This window comes from Talaromyces stipitatus, genomic scaffold, assembly GCF_000003125.1.
Source record: "Talaromyces stipitatus ATCC 10500 scf_1105507295589 genomic scaffold, whole genome shotgun sequence".
Lineage (NCBI taxonomy): Eukaryota > Fungi > Ascomycota > Eurotiomycetes > Eurotiales > Trichocomaceae > Talaromyces > Talaromyces stipitatus.
Window position 1 is genome coordinate 34,760 of NW_002990123.1, and position 19,714 is coordinate 54,473.

Sequence of the window (19,714 nt, forward strand, 5' to 3'; positions counted from 1 at the left end):
CCAAGATAAATATGTGGAAGCAGGAAAAGCAGGGGCTTATAGGAGGACAGGTCGGAAAAACACGAATTGTATATATCTAGCGCTAGTGCCCTATAGGGTTAGTCCCTCCGGGCGTAATAAACCATCATCATCATCATTATATTATTATAAAAAATTACTTAATTTGAGTGATATTTACTCCGTAGTGCTTATATTGTTATGGAAGTACAAGGATAACCTCAGTGGTATGGTCCTATCGCCAAGTTTCTTTCACCAATGGTAACCATTTGATTTGATAACGGCGCGTAGCCCTATGTAGTAGTAGTACGGTGCATGTAATAGGAGGATACATGTCAGATGATGTTAGTTCCGTAATCTTTGGCGTCAAACGGTTCAAATCGCAATTGAGCTTGTTGAAGGCCATATATCACTTCCAGTTCACGTCACTTTTTGGCTTGTGCACTTTCCAAAGCGTTCTCTGGTGCAGCAGTTTTGTATCATCCCTCGTCAACATGGGTAGTCTATCGAGTGCCCGCGAAAGCGCACAACGCATTACGTTCTTTGGAGACCAGACAGTTGATACTCTGCTTTGTATCAAAGACCTCGCAAATCGGTCACATCAATTACCAATACTGCGGCGATATCTCCGCGAAGCTGCTGACAAGCTCCAGCTTCTCCTATCTCAGATCGAACTAGGGGATTACGAATGTTATCGTAACTTCGAAACAATTGTTGAGCTTGCGGAGATATACTCCAAGCAAGATGGAACCTACGAACCCATAGGCTGTGCCTTGTGGACAATCTCACAATTTGCTGATTACCTCAGGTATGTCCCTTTTTCATATTTTTCGTGTTGATGGTTGTTAACGTTCCATCCAGCCGCTCAGAAACCGACCCTTCAATATTAACACTATCCGACTCAGCTGCGCAGCCCACATACGTTGTTGGAGTGTGTGGTGGACTTCTTCTGGGTGCCGCCGCTGCCACAGCACGAGATATCAATGAGCTACTAGACATCGGTCGAAAACTGGTCGACGTCTCTTTCAACCTGGGCGTGGCACAATGGAAACGTGCAATGGACATTGAGGGGAAACCCGGGCGCTGGGCCGTCGCCATTGTTAATGTTCCGCCAAAGCAAATACGAAATATTATTACTGCTTTTAATGAGGATATGGTAAGCAAAACTTGCAACAAAAGGGAGAATATGTCGACCGCCCGCTAACGGATACTATTATCCTTAGGCCATCCCCAAGCACCGCCAGTTCTACATCAGTTTTCTTGCGAAGGGCTGGGCCGCTATATCAGGTCCCCCATCCATTTTTCCTGAACTGTGGGAATACTCATCAACTCTGAGCTCGGCGTCCAAGATGGACCTACCACTTGGCACCCCAGCACACGCCGCCCACCTACGTTCGCTGAACATTGAAGAACTCATTGGCTCTGGCTCGGTTCTCGATTTGCCCGTACGACAGGATCGTCTTGTCATCTCCACGAGCACATGCAAGCCTTTTGAGAGCCAGACCTTTGGTAGTCTTCTTTCAAGTTCTCTCCACGATATAACAGGCGAGACACTACATATCGCTGGTGTGAACGACTATGTAGCATCTTGCCTTAGCCGTGAGACGCTTGTTCAGGTCTCCTCCTTTGGGCCCACGAGTCAGATAGGATCATTCAAGAAGGCGCTAGAAGACAGCGGCCTCAAGGTTGACTTGGACTTGAGTGTTCCAGAGTCAAAGACTCCCAACCTCCTCAAGAACCCTGATGCCCGAGATGGTTCAAACATGATTGCTATTGTGGGGCAATCAGTACGTCTTCCTGGAAGCGATGATGTCAAGACATTCTGGGAAAATTTGAAGGCTGGGCAAACTTTTGAATCTGAAATACCCCCAAGCAGATTCGACCTTCAAAACTATTATGATACCACTGGGGCCAAGAAGAGTTCAGTAACTACGCGTTTTGGCCATTTCCTAGACCGCCCAGGGCTTTTCGACTGCCGACTCTTCAATGTTTCTCCCAGAGAAGCAAAGCAAATGGACCCCATCCAACGCCTCCTCCTGATGTGCAGTTATGAGGCTCTCCAGACAGCTGGATATAGTCCAGACAGTTCCCTCTCAACAAATCGCATGCGTGTGGCCACGTATTTCGGTCAATCTGGAGATGACTGGCGCCAAGGCCGTGCCAGTCAGGATGTTGATATCTACTACATCCCGGGAACTATTCGATCATTCGCCCCAGGAAAGCTTAACTATCACTACAAGTGGGGAGGAGGCAACTACTCTGTCGACTCCGCGTGCGCAGCTAGCACCACTAGTGTCATAATGGCTTGTAATGCGCTGTTGGGACGGGAGTGTGATATGGCACTGGCCGGCGGTGGCCAACTGCATCTTGAACCGGAAAACTATGCCGGACTGAGTCGTGCAGGGTTTCTGTCCAAGACCACCGGAGGATGTAAAACGTTCCGAGAGGATGCGGACGGATACTGCCGAGGCGAGGGCATTGGTGTTGTCGTGCTGAAGCGTTTGGAAGACGCGCTTGCCGACAATGACAACGTTCTGGCTGTGGTCCGTGGTGCCGATCGGAACTACTCTTGGGATGCCAGCTCCATCACACATCCCAGTGCTAATGCCCAGGCTACTGTTATCCAACGGGTCCTTCGTAATACTGGAGTTGAGCCGGCTGACATTGGCTTTGTCGAGATGCATGGCACTGGCACGACTGCTGGCGACAGCGTCGAGATGAAGACTGTCACCACTGTCTTTGGTAGTAGACCCAAGGACAATCCACTATACATCGGCGCCGTCAAGGCAAACTTTGGTCACGGCGAAGCTGCGGCCGGTATCACCTCACTGCTTAAGGCAGTGCAGATGCTGGGCCAAAAAACCATTCCTCGCCAGCCAGGTTTCCCCGGGCCCAAGGACCCGACTTTCGACCATCTTGATGCAATGAATATCAGGATCCCAGACTCGTCATTTCCATTCCCCACTCCGACACGCCCGTTTTCGCAGGACGGGAAAATGAGAATTCTCGTTAACAACTTTGACGCTTCGGGCGGCAATAACTGCGTGTTACTCGAGGAAGCCCCTGATAAAAATGTATCCCAGATCCAGGATCCCCGTCAATATTACACGGTGGCTATCTCTGCGCGAACGACAAAGTCGCTTCAGAAAAACATGGAGAGGCTGTCGGATTATCTCGTGAAACATCCGGATACGCCCGTGGCGGATGTGGCGTATACTTCCACAGCGAGACGCATCCACGAGGATTTGAAGAGGTCCTACACAGTTGACAGCACGGAAAGTCTCGTGGGGTTGTTGCAAGCGGACTTGAAGAAAGATTTGACTGGTATTCGACCTGCTACACCGCGCTCCGTGGTATTTGCCTTTACCGGACAAGGATCGCAGTACTCTGGTATGACTAAGCAGCTTTTCGAAACTTGCACGCCGTTTCGAGAGTCGGTGCAATCTTTGCACGACCTAGCGGTTTGGCAAGATTTCCCGAGCTTCTTAAACCTATTCACCGACGACGTGACCGACGAGATCTCTGCCAGCCCTATCCAAACCCAGCTGGCTATTGTCGTCCTGGAGATGTCACTTGCCAATCTCTGGAAGTCTTGGGGCGTGGAGCCAGATCTTGTCATCGGATATAGCCTGGGCGAATACGTCGCACTTTACGTGTCTGGTGTGCTCTCAGCCCACGATGTTCTATTCCTCGTCGGAAACCGAGCGCAGTTGATGGATGAGAGATGTGAGATTGGATCCTACTCCATGCTTGCAGTCCAAGCGTCGCCTGAAGATCTTGAGGAGCCGTTGAAGGCGTATCCTACCTCTAATGTCGCTTGCCGTGGGGCTCCTCGCTCTACTGTTGTCAGTGGGCCCAGCGAAGATATTGCCAAGCTGCATGCTGAGCTCAAGGAGAAGAGCATCTCAGGCACTATTCTCAATGTTCCTTACGGCTTCCATTGTGCTCAGGTCGATCCCATTCTTGAGGACTTCCGCGATCTGCTCGACCGAGTTCCCTTTTCCAAGCCACGTATCCCAGTCGCATCGTCCTTAGACGGAGTCATTGTCACAGACGATGACGTCTTCTCACCTTCCTACATGGTTCGTCAGACACGAGAGCCAGTCGCCTTTGTTAGCGCTCTCAAGGCAATTGAAACAAGCCATTTAGTGGACAATACCAGCCTCTGGGTCGAAATCGGCCCCAAGAGGGTTCTCAACAGCTTCATCAAGGCCACCCTCGCCGTTGACCACGATAGACTTCTTCATTCAGTGGATGAGAAGGCAAGCAACTGGAGAACAATAGCGACGGCGATAACGGCCTGCTGGCAGGGGGGAGTGTCCATCAAGTGGCAAAACTTCCATCGACAGTTCACTAAGCATCTGCGCCTGGTTGATTTGCCTACGTACGCGTTTGATCTGAAGGACTACTGGATCGAACCCGCCGCACCAATTGTGCAGCAACGTTCAGCAGCTGAGCCTTTGCGTCAAGTTGCCGTCCCGGCTGTGCCAGGCTTTCCCACTGCGTCTCTTCAGCGAGTCCGGGAGGAACGTATCCAAGGTGACAATGCAGCTGTTACATTTGAGTCGACTCTGTCCCACCCGGACTTGATGGGACTTATCCGCGGCCATCAAGTCAACGGTGTGGATCTATTCCCGGCCAGTGGCTGGTGGGACATGGCATATACGGCAGCGAAGTATATCCATCACCGGATTCAGCCCAGTCGAGGGGCTGCGCCTGGCCTTTCCATGCTAGACTGCTCAATAACCCATCCTCTGATGCCCAGTGCAAGCGAAGATCAACAGAAGCTCGTCATCATAGTGGCTAAGAAACAAGCTGGCAGTTCCGTTGTGGAGGTCTCGTTTAAGTCCCAGGAAAAGTCTGTCGAGCAAGATCACGGAAGTTGCAAGATTCGCTTTGAGTCCAAGGCGGACTGGGAGGCGGAGTGGTCCCGAAGTGCTCACTTCATCAAGGCCGCCAAGAACAACGTGGTTACGAACGCCACCCGGCCTGACGGCAACGGCCATAAGCTACCTAAGCCAGTGGTTTATACGCTGTTCTCTAACTTTGTCAATTACAGCGGCGATTTCAAAGGAATCCAGCAAGTGTACCTGAACGCTGATTTCCAGAGGGAAGTTGTCGCGGATGTGGTTCTTCCTGCTGGAATGTACAACTTCAACCTCAACCCGTACTGGTCGGACGCCCTCATCCATGCCTGCGGCTTCATGCTACACAGTGATCCAGACCTGCCCACTCAGGACTGTTTCCTCTTCAACGGCTTCGAAGAGCTTCGTTTCCTTATGGACGATCTTCTACCGGGTGTACCATATACCAGCTACGTCTTCATGCATGATACTAATAGCCAAGAGGTTCCTGCGAAGCGCACTAGGAACGTCACAGGTGATATCTACATATTCCAAGGCGAGAAGATTGTAGGCACTGTCCAGGGTGTGGTGTTCCAAAGGTTGACTAAGAGAATCCTGACCACAATTCTCGGGAAATCTCAAGATCACCACAACAGCAATGAGGTACGAAACGGCAACGCCACCACCACACACACCAACCCGCCCGCCCATGCTACTACCCAATCGTTTTTTGCACCACCAGGCATAAAGCCAGCGGTTGCATTCAGCAGCGCTCCTGCTACAGTGGGCGAAGAAACGGCCGAAGCAGTTATCGCCAAGATTCTTACCAAAACTGGCGCCAATCGAGCCAGTCTATCAGAGTCGACCACTCTCGGTGAGATAGGCCTCGATTCTCTAGAATGGATCGAACTTGTTGGCGTTTTCAGGAGTGCTCTCGACATTGAAGTTCCCGCGTCCTTCTTCTTTGAGTACCCTAAAGTGCTGCGTCTTCGTCAAGCAATCGCAGAGCTCCCGTTGGAGGGCGAGAAAGAAGAAAGCGGATCGAGCAGTCCCGATTCGCCTTACGGCATGCTGACCCCGGCTACGGGTAGATTTACTCCTATTACCGCTTCTAGATCGACCCACAATTCTGATGGCCCAGCCAACTATGCCAATATCGTCCTTGACATTGTTCTTTCCCAGACTGGCTTCGATAAAGATGATGTCCTCCCATCCACTAGATTTGACGACATGGGATTAGACTCTCTCTGCACAATGGAGGTTGTGAGTCTCGTGAGAGAACAGACTGGTCTCGATCTACCCGCATCCTTCTTCCACCACCACCCTACTGTTGCCGATGTGCGAAAGAATCTGGGTCCAAACACGGAGGACAAGTCTAAAGACAGTGTCAAGGCTTCTGCAAGCATTGCAGTGTCAGAGCCAGCTACGGAACTGGTTGTTGTGCATCATCCTGGCAACTCACCAGCGCCGGAGTCGCTTCCGATTATCGACGAGGATCTAAAAGACTATCACTGCGATTTCTTCTTAATGCAAGGTAGCTCTGATTCTGCAGAGATCCCCATGTTCTTCCTGCCTGATGGAACCGGATATCCCGCTGTTCTTCTGAAGCTTCCGCCTGTCTTCAAGGGTGATAATCCTTTATTCACCTGCAAATCACCACTACTCCACCGTGCTGAAGGTAGAGAAGTTGCTTGCACTATTGAAGGCCTCGCACTCAGTTATGCAGAGGCGATCCGTCGAACAAGACCACACGGGCCCTATCTTCTAGCCGGATACTCGCTCGGAGCGGCATATGCCTACGAGGTTGCGAAGATCCTGGCAGACGCTGGCGAAATTGTCCAGGGACTGTTGTTTGTGGACTTCAACATGGCTGCCTCTGTGGGCTTAGAACACAGAGAGCGAAAGCCAGTTCCAACAAACCTAAACGTGGGTGTTATGGAACAGGTTGGCTGGATGAACGGTATCCACAACGATGAGAAGAACTTCCATATTCCTCCCGCTCCGCCCAAAATCAAATTTCACGCCCTGAGTGTATTTAAATCTTTGACACGGTACTTCCCTAAGCCCATGACACCCAGTCAACGGCCTAGAAACACATATGCTCTTTGGGCTGGAGCCGGAATGGAGGACCTGCTTGGTCCAAGCAACGCTGGTTTCCTGCCTGAATTCGGCATCATTGATTGGCAGATGGGTTCTCGCAGAGAGAACAACGGCCCAGCGGGATGGGAAAACTTTATTGGTGGCCCGGTCAGATGTGCTACCGTGCCATGTGACCATTTGTCTATTATGATGTCTACTGACTGGGTAAGTTTCAATCGTGAGGTAGGATAATGATTTGCTAACTCGGCATCAATAGGTTGGAACTACGGCAAACATCATCAAAGACCTGCTCGAGGATGCACTCTCGAACCCTGGCACGCCCTGACCCATGAGAAAAACTTTTGAACACAGCCACATGTAAATGTTATGAATACAAATAACTAGACTTAGACGATAGACGCTTGGATCGATTTTCTTCATCTTGCATACACATTTAACAGCAATACAAAATAAAGCTGTACATGCGAGCTAGAGAGCAAATAACACTCCTCTAATAACTAGATTGGGATAATATGTGAATGTAGTGAGCTATTCAAGCAACTCTTTGCATCAATTTGATAATATTAACAACTGTGTCGTAAATGCATCACGTTACATCCGGAACGAGCGGACATTTCGCGCTGGCATATTAAGCTCATCTAAGACAACGCAAAGTGTGTATATTCTTAGTAAAATGTATAAATTTAATTTATGTAATCTTATCTATTTAAATGGATGCTAAAATGGACTGATAGTATGGGTAAGGATCCTTCAGGCGGTTAGGTTCAATACTACGTAGTAAGCCACAGCCTTCCTAGTATGGCATCAAATTCGTGCTCTAGAGACCTAAACTTGGGGTCTAGCCCATTCGTAATTTACAGCTGGCAGAATTGGAAAGATTTTTATCCCTGTACATGCCCCGTAAGACTGACAAAACCACCGGGGTCAACCGGAGTACACAACGTAGCATCAGGTATGTGTTGCCATGTATTTGAGGGATGTATAAGACATCCCATAGGGCACGTAACTGGCGGGTAAGCGTATTGACAAATAATAGCGTCTTGAATGGCGTACTGCCTGATTACCGGCATAGTAATTCGGTATGAAATGGAATAACCGCGTATCACAATACGTAGCGGTCATGTTGGTAATATATGCCTTCTTTATCGTCTCAAAATCGTGCCCCATTATAACAGTCCATTGCAGTTTTATATACAGTTTCGCAGGCCAATTTTCGATGTTTTTTCCCTCCGAGAGAAATACTCGACACATTTCACACCATCCATTCATTTTGTTAGAACCAGCTCGAGATACCAGTATCTAGCTAACAGCATACTCACGAAAACGTCTCTCACAGGTGAATGTCTCACACATTCCATTGTCCGCAGCCATTACTTGTCATGATTGCACTCACAATCTTCCGCTATGCGACTCTTGCGATCGCTTTGGTTAGATATATTCTCCCTTAATTCAGCCTGTTTTTTTTTTTCCCTTGCTGGGCGATATTGATAAATTGTATTAGATTGTTGGTTTCGTGATATTGAAGGCAATATACAATGTCTTCTTTCACCCTCTCCGAAACTTCCCTGGTCCTCTTAGGTATAGGGCGTCACGCATTTTCTGGGTTCTCGACCTTATTGAGGGGCGTCAAATATACACAATTGACCAATTCCACAAGCGGTACGGGCCCGTTGTGAGAACTGCCCCCGATGAGCTTTCCTTCACCATCCCGGAAGCCTGGAGAGATATTTATGGCCACCGTGTTGGTCTTGTATCCGGCCTTCCAGAGATCCCTAAATGGCCGTTGTTTTACAAATTTACCAAGCAGGATGTTTCTATATTCAACGCTCCCCAGGGTCAACACGGTACTCTCCGACGAGCTCTAGCTCACGGGTTTTCTGAGAAGAGTACCCGGGCGCAAGAAAGCATAATTGGCGGATACGTCGACCTACTAGTAACGCGGCTCAAGGAGGTTGCAGATAGCAAAGCACCCGCCAATATGGTTCAGTGGTAGTAAGTGGCTATCCATCCTACATACGACTTATTCGTCATTTCTGCAAAGAAAAAAAAAATCTCACCAGTGGTCGTAGCAACTATACGACATTTGACATTGTCGGCGACTTAGTCTTTGGTAATTCTTTCCACTGCCTGGACAACGCCAACTATCATCCATGGGTCTCTCTTTTTGCCGATTCAACAAGACAGAACTCTATTTTTGTAGGCTTGAAGATATTGGGGCTTGATTTCCTCGCTTTGGCAACTATGCCCCTCGTCATCAGGAACATGATCAAACACTTCAACCTGACGAAAGAGTGGCTACGAGAGCGGAGAAAGCTAGGTACCGACAGAGGTGACTTGATTGAAGGGCTGTTGAAGAAGGAGGGAGAAGGAATCAATTTTGATGAGATCCACGGGACATCCATGTTAGTTTGTGAGAACCGGTGAAAGTCTCGCCAAAGACATGAAAGATATGGAAAGTAGTATGCTAACCTGTAGCGAAACAAAGGGGCCTCATCTTCGCCGGATCCGAAACGACTGCGACACTATTGAGTGGTGTTACCTACTTGCTGCTACAGAACCCTAAGACACTAGCCAAGGTCACAATGGAAGTGCGATCATCATTCAAGTCTGACAAGGAAATCACGCTCCTCTCAGTCCAAAATCTCGACTACATGCTGGCCTGCCTTGACGAGGCGTTCCGGCTATATCCCCCCGTTGGCATCGGTCTGCCTCGACAGATTCCCAAAGGCGGAGTTAAAATCGCCGGCATCTATGTTCCAGAAGGCGTAAGTACCCTCCTCGGTCGAAATCAGGTTTCAGATACCTGTACCATTGGTCCTAATCGGAAAACAGTCCATCGTAGATGTACCGCAGTATGCCATCCACCGTAGCCCCGACCATTGGACAGAACCAGAGAGCTTCCATCCCGAGAGGTTCCTCGGGGACTCTCGTTTTGCCAGTGACAAAGTTGAGACGCTACAGCCCTTTGCTGTCGGACCTCGAAACTGCATCGGGAGAAAGTTAGTGGACCAACCTATTCTTAAACACACCGAGTCTATCAATTAACCAGTTTGCCCCTCTTCTAGTCTTGCCTACGCAGAAATGAGGCTCATTCTCGCCCGTGTGCTTTATAACTTTGACTTGAAAATGGACCCCAGCTGCTCAGGATGGTTAGATGGTCAGAAATCTCACGCACTCTGGGTAAAGCCACCGCTGAAGGTTCAATTGACTCCCACAAAGGCTACATCATAATTTATTGGAAACCAAGCTGCTACCAGATAGTAGTTAATTCATCTTGACGTTTTTTATTTATGCAATGCAATGCTCTTCTCGAGCTGTACCTATTTGATTGGGAGGGTCTTTGATAGACAAGAAGTAGAGTCACTAGTCTCACATTGACCATGCTTATTTCATTGATATTAAGTTTACCAGAGTATTAAATATGGCTGACTGTCGTGTGTGCACAGTATAGTTTATCTTATGAATGATAAATTTTTAATATAAAACATTGCCTGCCTCACAACTTGCAAGGCAGGCGGGAGCTAAATTTGGGTTTCTACTTAAGCTCACACCTCCAGAAATTCAGTACAACTATGGGAATGGCAAAGTTCGCGAGCAGTTACTTTCTTATTTTGTGTTCGGGTGTGGTGCTAAGGGACGAGTTAATCATGTTGAGTTGTCGACTACGACACCATAGTACAAAGTAGTGCCTCTACCACCTAGCATGGCATCACTCGTAGCAGCATCTGGGCCAAAGACTTACGCAAGGGTCAGGCGCTTGCGCTTCGATCGAAGTATGGGCGTCTTTTCCACGCTTCTTGTCCCTGTAGCAAAACACTCTATGTGTGTTAGGGAAGCTGTCACGGCGCTGACATTGGATTGGCTGCCTCGGCTCCTGACGGAGCCCTAAGCCCTGGCGAGGATATTTCTTTGTTCTCACAGTTTCCTAATTGGGTTCCGACGGGGAGCAGAGCGCACATATAAAGTGTAGCTGAGAGCCGTAGATAGCTGTTTTTCCTTCTTCTCTTTCCCAAGCTTAGTTTTTCGTCGAGGTAGCTACCTTTTGAATGGCAGAAGTTTGAGCGTTATCACATTGAATATCTCTTTCGGTATTCTTGTTCCACATAATAATTTCTTATATAAATTGCTAATCAATGGATTTATAGGTTTCTCGCTGGCAAATTTATGAGATGGTTGACTAAAATGGTTTATAGATAGGGCATAGGTTGCTATAGAAAATTGTGTGGGAAGAAGGTATGTACGGTAAATGTTGAATGGCAAAATTATTATACAGTATCCACCATTGCTATTTACTACCACTGCTACAATTCAAAAGGATTCTGGATCGGAGAAAGCTGCAAAAGGCAATACAGGCCAACCAATCTTCTCAATTTCGAGATTTGTCTCCCACATATTGGCGACCTTATCATGAGCTGACTGTCCTTGTGAGTACTGAAGTTCTCTCCATAGATTTATTCGTAAGAAGAACCAGTCTGACCCGAAGTCGTCGTAGTTGAGCTCGGGTTCTCCAGGAAACGCCTGTCCATCATCACGCAGATTAAGGCTTTTTTCTCCTGATTCCTCGCCGGAACTTTCTGTTGGTTTACCTTCATTAGATCGCAAGATCTAAGAAGGACAGCTAATCCAACAAGCTGACTGAGCCAGTAATACTGAATTCCTAATATTGCGACTAATCCTAAGAACTAGGGAGATGCGTGTGGTGAGACGTAGTTATCCCCCGTGCACTAGTGCGCGCGGATAAACTAGATCCCATCCCGCTGCCGAGATAAGGAGGATTGCTATACCGACACTTTCATCTAGATCCTCCAACTCACTTGAAGACAAAGAGAAGTCACTTAAAGACATCTCTTCATTGCTCGTAATAATGCCTCTCTTCGATATTTCAGGAAAATGATCTTCTTCTATATCCTATATCACACTAAGAGGCATCTCATCGTTATCATTCGAGTTGACAACTGTAACAACGTTACATAAGGTATGTATAGTTACGTTCGAGAGGGATCACAGAAGGCTAAGCACACAAGGTAGTATGGAATGTCAATGTACTGAAACCTATTTCTTCTGCTTTCGCAGCGTGCATTCTATATAAAAGACATTCATATTGCTTCACAGCAATACGTTATTGACCATAACGAGCTGAATATTGACCATGACTAGCTGAATATTGACCATGACTAGCTGAAGTATCCACACTTTTGCCACTCTCTGTTCTAACCATAACTCCTAGTAGGTTTATCAGGCATGTTGGTTGTTACATCACCCTACTCCCTCTACAAGATCCGGACGACCGTTGGCAATGAAGGATGCGGAAATTGATGATCTGATCAGTTTTGTCACCTCGTCACGGTATGCAAGATACCTAACTTACAGAGAATTAGCCTTACACCTTGATCTAGGCTATTCTCAATGGGCAATCCGATCAGCCTTACTTTCGAGGGGCTATCGAAGATACGTTGCTCGAAGAAAACCACCGCTATCCCCTGAGAATAAACAGAAACGACTCCTCTGGGCACAGGAGTACCTAAGCTGGTCTCCTAGTCAATGGGAAGCTATCCTATGGTCCGATGAAATATGGGTAAATCCAGGCCACCATACACGTACGTGGGTTACTCGCCGAAAGGATGAGGTCTTCCATGAAGACTGTACTATTGAGCGGCGCCCACATAAGATAGGATGGATGTTTTGGGGCTCTTTTCATGGAACTACTAAAGGCCCTATGGTATTCTGGGAGAAGCAATGGGGTACAATCAATGCTTAAAGCTATATTCAACATATAGTTCCTCTTATAACAGAGTACAGCCATCAGCATCCTTATCTTCAACTAGTACAGGATGGTGCTCCGGGCTACGGTGCTCAATCTACTATACAAGAGCTTGAGAAAGGTGGAGTCCATATGGTTAGATGGCCACCTTTCTCTCCTGACCTCAATCTAATTGAAATGGTGTGGAATTGGATGAAGAATTATCTTCAGGTTAATTTAGGCCTCGGAGCGCACCTCAAGGAACCGGGACCAAACCGCACCGCACCGCAAGATGGTGCGGTGCAGTTCCAACTTTTAAGAACCGCTGGGCGGTTCCATGACTTCAGGAACCGCACCGCTTTGAACGCGGTTAGGACCAGCGGTTCTACAAACAGTACAAACAGAGAGATTCTATGATATGCATATTTTATGCAAATTCTAGCTGTATTTTTGGGTAATCTGTTTACCACCTAGGTCGAATAACTAGGAGATACCTACTATAGGATAAATACATTCAGAAATTAATGCAAGAATTAATTAGTTAAACAAGTAATCTTGACATTCTATACTAAATTGCTAAGGAGTCTCGTATACAAAGTCTTCATCTCGCTTGGAACGCTTCGGTTGACGGCCAGACGAGCGTCTCTGGGTACTGCTTACTGTCACCAGATGCCTATTGTAAGGTAAAGGAACCTCATCTTCCTCATTTCCATCCAATTCAATCAGTGGCTCTTCCTCCCTTGCTGGTCTTTTGCCAAGCGAACGCTGACTGCGTGCTTGGGAAGCTTGAGGACTTTGAGGTAGTACTAAGGATTCATCCTCACTCTCAGCCTCCTCGCTGTCACTGATTGGGTCAAAATCATACTTTGTATTCTGAGCTTCGAGTGCTTGCTGAGCATCCCTTTCCTCCCTGGCTCTTTGTATCTCTTGTGTTGTAAGATACTCATCCATAAGGGAAAGTTCTTCTGATTCAAGGTCGAACTTCGTTGTGCACATGAATAACATGAGCTCCTTGATGGTATGGGGTTTCAATGAGCCTCGACGATAGTGACAGATATCACGGGCAGAGTTGAACAACCGTTCAACACCAGAGCCACTAGCAGGAGTTGTGAGAATATACTGGGCAAGACTTGCAAGGATAGGGTATTTAAATTGATGATCCTTCCAAAATATTCGTGGGTTCATTAGCTGAGTGCCTGTACAGATGGAGGTTAGTAGGCAAGTTATAAGAGAGTGTAAAGTATAGCTTACTGCTCCCAAGATAACGTGATATCTCGTCATGGGCGGTTGTTCGTGGCTGTAGAGATGTAGCTGCTGTTACGAGCATATCAATATCAGATATACCACCGGTCAATATCTGGCGTATTGGTATTGACTGAGTCTGAGTCTCTGAATAGCGTTTCTCATAGGGCACAATATACTCCTCAAGGCTCTTGCGGTATCGGACACGCCATTCTGGCTCCCACTCAGAAGTAGAAAAGAATTCCAGCTTATTTTGTGGGGCTAGGATTGTTCCGATAGCATAGAGATCACCACCAACATGATCAGTCATTGCGTAATATTCTGAAAGCTTCTCCTTTGCTGAGCTCAGAGCAGCCAACATTACCTTTTTCCAGCCAACTCTTTTCCGCTGAGCTGTGCCGTACACTTCTCGAGATGTGTAAAGAGATAGTTGTAGATGGCAAAAACACTATGAATAGTAACTTCTTTCGTCTGTGAGAGAGACGTTGTGAAGGTAAAAAACGGCTTTGTTATTGATAAAAGATAGTCAACCTGCCGCCATTCCTCCTTTGTAAGCTTAAGATCAGGTTGACCATATTCAGAACAGTACTCATCAAAAGTAGACTGTAGCTTTCTAGCACGGTAGAGCATCAGGAATGTTGAGTTCCAGCGTGTGCGAACGTCTTGAATTGGAACAAGCTTTGGCTCTTTGCTCTGAAGATAAAGGAAATTCTCACGGCGTTGTGGGCTTCGGTTGATGAAGACTGCAAGCCGTCGAATCTAGAAACTTATAAGTCGTTGGAAGCGTATATAATAGGGGGATTTTACCTTCTCAAGGGTATGAATGATATCCTGGTTCTCTGGCTGGGCGCTTTTATCTCTTTCAGTCCATTCTATCTCCTCTCTGTCGTTTCTTGGATTCACTTCCATCCGGCCAAGAAGCTCGTTCAAGCTCAGTTGAATTATATGGGCCATACATGGTATGTGGATCACTGGTATCTGGTTTGGTAGTTCAATCGATTGGAGGGACTCGCTGAGTGAATTCATTAATGTTGAGTTATTAGCCGCATTGTCTGTTGTGACTGTCAAGATCCGAGCTTCGATCTGATGTTCTTCGAGTACTTGTTGAAGAACTGTACTCAAATAAGCCCCAGTATGCGAGCCAGAAAGTGGTTCAAAGCCAAGTAAGATCTCGCGGTAATTCCAATCCACATCCAGAAAGTAGCCTGTCACAGCCATAAAAGACTGGCGAAATGGGGATGTCCAGCAATCTAGTGCAATAGAAAGCTTTGCGCCTTGTGATAGCTTCTGAAGAAGAGACTTCTGTCGTTCTTGAACCAATTCTTGAAGATGATTTCGGATGGTTTTTGCACAAGGTAATATGGGGAGCAAAGGAGCACGTTGCGCCATTTCGATAAGTGCACGAAACTGAGGATACTCAACAAGCTGGAAGGGTAACCGTGAAGTAGTAATAAAGGTCACTAGCCTCTCCATCCAAGCTTTCGCGGTGTAGTGCGTTTTTTGAGGAGCGCTATGCATCTAGGTAGGATTAGAAGAGATCTGAGGACTGTGGAAATGGAATGTCTAAATCACACTTAACATACCCCATCTTGTATGAGCCTTTTAATATCCTTTGAGACTGGTACCGATTTCCGACAATTTACCCCTGACGAATAGTGTTTATTCATAGATGATGTTCCACGGTGGCGATCTGCAGGGTGGCTCAGGATGTGGTTGCACACTTTATACATAACCTTAGGAGACCCATCTTGGATCGCAGCAACCTGGTGAAAGTGTTGCCAACATTCTGACTGGTGCTTGCCTTCAAAAATATTGCGTTTCATCTGACTTCCATATTCTGTGCTGAGCCACCACGTAACAAAGTCGTCGTTCACCATCTCTGTCCAAAGGACGTAAATTTTCTTGTTTCGAGGGCCAACGCGTTCGAGAGTCTCAGGAGGAGGAAGTAGGGGCGCAGGCTGTGTGAAGTTAAACTGATGCGTATAAGTCAGGTCTGGTGTAAATGGTTGTAGGCCATCGGACGGACATAACGAGACACTGGTATCATCAGAAATACCAAGAGAAGGAGGGTAGTTGTCAGAGATCTGGGTGCATTGACTATGCGACATTGTGATTAATAGAGCTAGAATGAGAAGGTGATAGTGTCAGAAGCATACCAACAGGATGCCTTTGAGTATAGAATAATCCATCGTCCTTGGGGGGGATTCTGGAAACCAGGGGCGTATGGCTTCAAAAAAAAGCAACGCGAAGTTATGATAGATCTATTTGTATCTCGGATAATGATTCAATAGTAAGGCCCACGATTCTGTGGTTCTATGAGGTTCGAACCGCAAAGAGCCGGACCGAATTGGAAAAGGAACCGCTTACATTGCAACAAAAACCGCCTTTCACATTTGAAGCCCATCAACTGTATATACAAGGTTAATACGATAGAGGGGCAAGCATGGTCTGGTTTAGTTTTGACTCTTTTGAGAGACATATATCGATTTGGCAAATAGTCTTGTTATCTAGAAAACTCAATATGTGTTTATATCAGTAGTTAAATATGGATTCTTCATGGAAAAGTTGGTGAAGTTGCAGTATAGAGCTTGTATGAGTGTCTTATCTTCCGCGATATATATATCACACCGTCGACATAAACTAACCTCATATCATTAAACCATCAACAAACAGCTACTAGAGATCATCAGAACTAATAATAGACACTATTTTTGATTCTATAGAATGTATTTGTAAGCAAAAGTGTCACGGTTCCAACCCCGAGCCAGGTTGACACCCCAGGACGTACGAAGGCGGTGGTTTCACAACGCCAAGGAAACCGCCGGATATCTTTGTTCTATGAGTTTCACGTCTTGGGAATAGCTTCACCAAGCGCTTTGTTATTTGTTTTGTTGCATGTCTTCGATTATTGATCTTTGTATGGATTTGGAGGCACTTCCATTGTTTCCATTGTTTTGGCGAAATTTGACAAGGTGAACGTAGAGAGATACGAGTATAGACTGACGGGCTGTCGCTGTTACAAGACCAAAACAACGTTTAATAACGGTAAAAACCTAGAATGAGTCAGCATTTTATGCATCCCAAAAAGGAAACTCTTGGCAGAATAATGCATCTGCGGTTCTACAGTGGGATGAATTATGTGTTGGCACCCCCCTTATCCGAAACTCCACACCGCCCTTTATTCTGCCGACAGAAACGCGTACACATCGCGTTGCACACAAATTTACATATATTCTCTATAAATCTAAATTTTTTTATATAAATGCCTCCACCACAGCGACGTACAGCGCGCAGAGAGCTTGACCCCTGTATGAGAGCTCGTATATGTGAGCTCCATACAGAGGCGCACTGGGGTTATAAACGGATACACCGCGCGCACCCGGAAATCCCTATATCAACTATCCGGAATACAATCAAGAAGGAGCAAGAGCGTATAAATCAACGCTCAATGCCTCGTACGGGGCCCCCGGAGAAGTTGACGGACGAGAATAAGCAGAAGCTTATTGAGTTGACGATTCAGTATCCTCATATTAAATATATGGAGCTCCGGAATGCGATCGACAATAAAGTTACTATTCGCACTATCCAGGGCATGTTTCAAAAAATCCATAAGAGGAAATGGAAGCAACGTAAGAGACCTGAGATTCTTCCTCTTAATGCGCAAAAGAGGTTAGCCTGGGCTCTAAGATATGAAGCTTATACACCACGTGAATGGCAGCGTATTCTTTGGAGCGACGAGTGTACAGTTGAGCGCGGCAAAGGGGGTCAATTGATATGGACGTGGCATTCCTTGAGCGAGCAACTCATGGAGCATGACGTACGTGAGATACGTACTGGGAAAAGCATTAAAAAGATGTTTTGGGGAGGATTCAAATTTGATGAACGGAGTCCACTAGTGCCATTAACCCCAGATGGCTCATCAGCTGGCGGAGGTATTACTGCAACTGTTATAAAGCAACTTTATATGGAACAGCTTCCTGGATTACTTCGTGAGGGTGATATTTTTATGCAGGATAATGCGCCTGTACACCGAGCGCATATCATACGGAATCTGTTACGTGAATTAGGGCTTGATCTTATGGAATGGCCTCCATATTCGCCGGATCTCAATCCTATCGAGAATATTTGGGCAATAATGAAAACAATCATTCATAATGATCATCCAGAACTACAAAATGCTCCTGATAACGAACAGACGTTATTAGCATTGATACAAGCTGCAAAAGAAGCATGAGGGTCAATTGAAGCACGAGTATTGAAGAATTTAAGCAATACCATGCCAAATCGTGTACGTGCGGTTATAGAGGCGGATGGGTGGTATACAAAGTATTAGGGCTTTTCAGAGGTTTCCGTTACTTAGATTATTACCATATTAGGAAAGCGGTCAGCGCTCGGGTAGCGTTCGGATAAGGGGGGTGCCAACACATATTTCGTGGCACTGTATGTGGTCCAAACCGCGTCTAAACCGCACGGTTCTGCAGTGCGGTGCGGTTCAAAAGTCCAGGAACCTCAGAACCGCACGGTGCGGTGCGTGGTTCTCTATGTTGGAACCGGAACCGCACCATTCCGAGGCCTATGTGGCAGTCATTAAATAATGACAAAAAGGAAGAAGAATTAGGTTAGTCTATAACTCTATATGCATGTGATGTAGAATGTCGGTGAATAAGATATAATTGAAAAATTTTTTTTTTTTTTTTTTTTTTTGAAATGGCTTTAGTAAAGGTGAGAGTGAGAGGAAGATGAGAAGAATCCAGACATAATCTATTTGATGCGAGTACACTACCACCACTACGACGTGTGCACGGACTTGATTCAGGGGTTTGGAACGAACGCGGTCTATGTCGGATTGATGGGTTAACTCCAGTCCAATCCTGAAAAATTGTTTACAAGGATGGTAAAATAAGAAGTGACTAGCAAGATTGTGTATGTATTCTGGTCTCTGTTTTTCCGAGTACATCAGGTTCCAAAGCCGGGTTTATATAGATATTTTGCCAAGATGTGTAACAACTAACAGACTTGGGGTTCTCACTGTTCCAAGGAGTACGGCCATGACGTCTCAAGTCGAGTTTCAGGTGCACCAGGTGAAGTTTTATATGTTTGAGGATGGCCTTTGGATTCTATACCTCATTGGAAATCCGGATTATCTGACAGTCTACGCGGTAACGCACTCTGACCCTAACCCCAGTCATCCCAGTCTAGGGTTATAGGGTGCGCACGGACGAAATTTAAAGATCCCAACGGGATCCGTTCGACAATTAACCCAGTAAGGACCTCCCCAGCCTAAGAAGTTAATATTAAGATAGTTTTTATCACTGAGAATGAGATCTTTAACCGACTCGTGCTGGCATCAATTCGTACCGACAGTGTACGTCCATGTCAGTGTGCGCTCTCGTTCAATGTTAGTGATATTCCCATTTGGTGCAGTACCATTCATCAATATTCATCCGATGTCGATAACGATCTCCTCTGGTGCCAATAGACGTTCCCGTTTGGTGTTGGTAGATGATCCCGTTCTGTAAGGGTTCCTGAAAAATCCACAAGATGTAGAAATTGATTGTGATTAGGCTCATGTGACGGTGCCAATCTGCTTGGTTTGAGTACGCTATTCTAGCTAACTATCTCGTACAAGAGGTGCTTGTCGACAGGTAATATTAAGCATAAAGGGGAAAAAGGAAGAAATGAAGTAAAAGGTCTGGTTCTCGCTTCTCATGTAAATCTCTGTGCAAGGCGCCTTTCCCTATCCAGTTCCGACGTCTGATGTTGATATCACTTCCCAATACGGCGCGGATAG

The 19,714-nt window shown here is 46.5% G+C and overlaps 5 protein-coding genes across 7 annotated transcripts, besides 8 other annotated features; 4 read left to right on the top strand and 1 right to left on the bottom strand.

The window, feature by feature from the left end:
* The first annotated feature begins 135 nt into the window (after positions 1 to 135).
* Positions 136 to 165: a sequence feature (AT_rich).
* Positions 166 to 479: 314 nt separating this feature from the next.
* TSTA_008140 (polyketide synthase, putative) lies at positions 480 to 7,531 on the top strand. Its single transcript, XM_002488652.1, has 4 exons — positions 480 to 805; positions 859 to 1,153; positions 1,221 to 7,145; positions 7,198 to 7,531. Exons 1-4 carry the CDS (start codon positions 492 to 494, stop codon positions 7,264 to 7,266), a joined length of 6,603 nt encoding a protein of 2,200 aa, XP_002488697.1. The 5' UTR covers positions 480 to 491; the 3' UTR covers positions 7,267 to 7,531.
* Positions 7,532 to 8,119: 588 nt separating this feature from the next.
* Positions 8,120 to 10,338, top strand: TSTA_008150 (cytochrome P450, putative). 3 transcript variants are annotated; one of them, XM_002488653.1, is made up of 7 exons: positions 8,140 to 8,213; positions 8,278 to 8,368; positions 8,443 to 8,933; positions 9,011 to 9,343; positions 9,427 to 9,706; positions 9,774 to 9,940; positions 10,007 to 10,338. In XM_002488653.1, the coding sequence occupies exons 2-7, from the start codon at positions 8,282 to 8,284 to the stop codon at positions 10,170 to 10,172; spliced, it is 1,524 nt and encodes a 507-aa protein (XP_002488698.1). In that variant the 5' UTR covers positions 8,140 to 8,213; positions 8,278 to 8,281; the 3' UTR covers positions 10,173 to 10,338. The 3 variants fall into 3 exon arrangements, with proteins under 3 accessions (XP_002488699.1, XP_002488700.1, XP_002488698.1); XM_002488654.1 differs by having other exon boundaries at positions 8,120 to 8,368; XM_002488655.1 differs by having other exon boundaries at positions 8,120 to 8,368; positions 9,774 to 10,338.
* Positions 10,339 to 12,207: 1,869 nt separating this feature from the next.
* Positions 12,208 to 12,909: a mobile genetic element.
* Positions 12,217 to 12,903: a mobile genetic element.
* Positions 12,238 to 13,098, top strand: TSTA_008160 (uncharacterized protein; the record flags this gene model as incomplete). Its single annotated transcript, XM_002488656.1, has 2 exons — positions 12,238 to 12,682; positions 12,734 to 13,098. 2 exons carry the CDS (start codon positions 12,238 to 12,240, stop codon positions 13,096 to 13,098), a joined length of 810 nt encoding a protein of 269 aa, XP_002488701.1.
* Positions 13,099 to 13,257: 159 nt separating this feature from the next.
* On the bottom strand, positions 13,258 to 16,031 carry TSTA_008170 (uncharacterized protein; the record flags this gene model as incomplete). The annotated part of the gene is made up of 5 exons (XM_002488657.1): positions 13,258 to 13,877; positions 13,933 to 14,262; positions 14,328 to 14,682; positions 14,731 to 15,441; positions 15,507 to 16,031. 5 exons carry the CDS (start codon positions 16,029 to 16,031, stop codon positions 13,258 to 13,260), a joined length of 2,541 nt encoding a protein of 846 aa, XP_002488702.1.
* Positions 13,681 to 13,866: a mobile genetic element.
* Positions 14,365 to 15,393: a mobile genetic element.
* A 1,154-nt stretch (positions 16,032 to 17,185) lies between the features above and the next one.
* Positions 17,186 to 18,157, top strand: TSTA_008180 (transposable element tc3 transposase, putative; the record flags this gene model as incomplete). Its single annotated transcript, XM_002488658.1, has 2 exons — positions 17,186 to 17,740; positions 17,777 to 18,157. 2 exons carry the CDS (start codon positions 17,186 to 17,188, stop codon positions 18,155 to 18,157), a joined length of 936 nt encoding a protein of 311 aa, XP_002488703.1.
* Positions 17,222 to 18,109: a mobile genetic element.
* Positions 17,309 to 18,253: a mobile genetic element.
* Positions 18,254 to 18,604: 351 nt separating this feature from the next.
* Positions 18,605 to 18,627: a microsatellite.
* Positions 18,628 to 19,714: the final 1,087 nt, after the last annotated feature.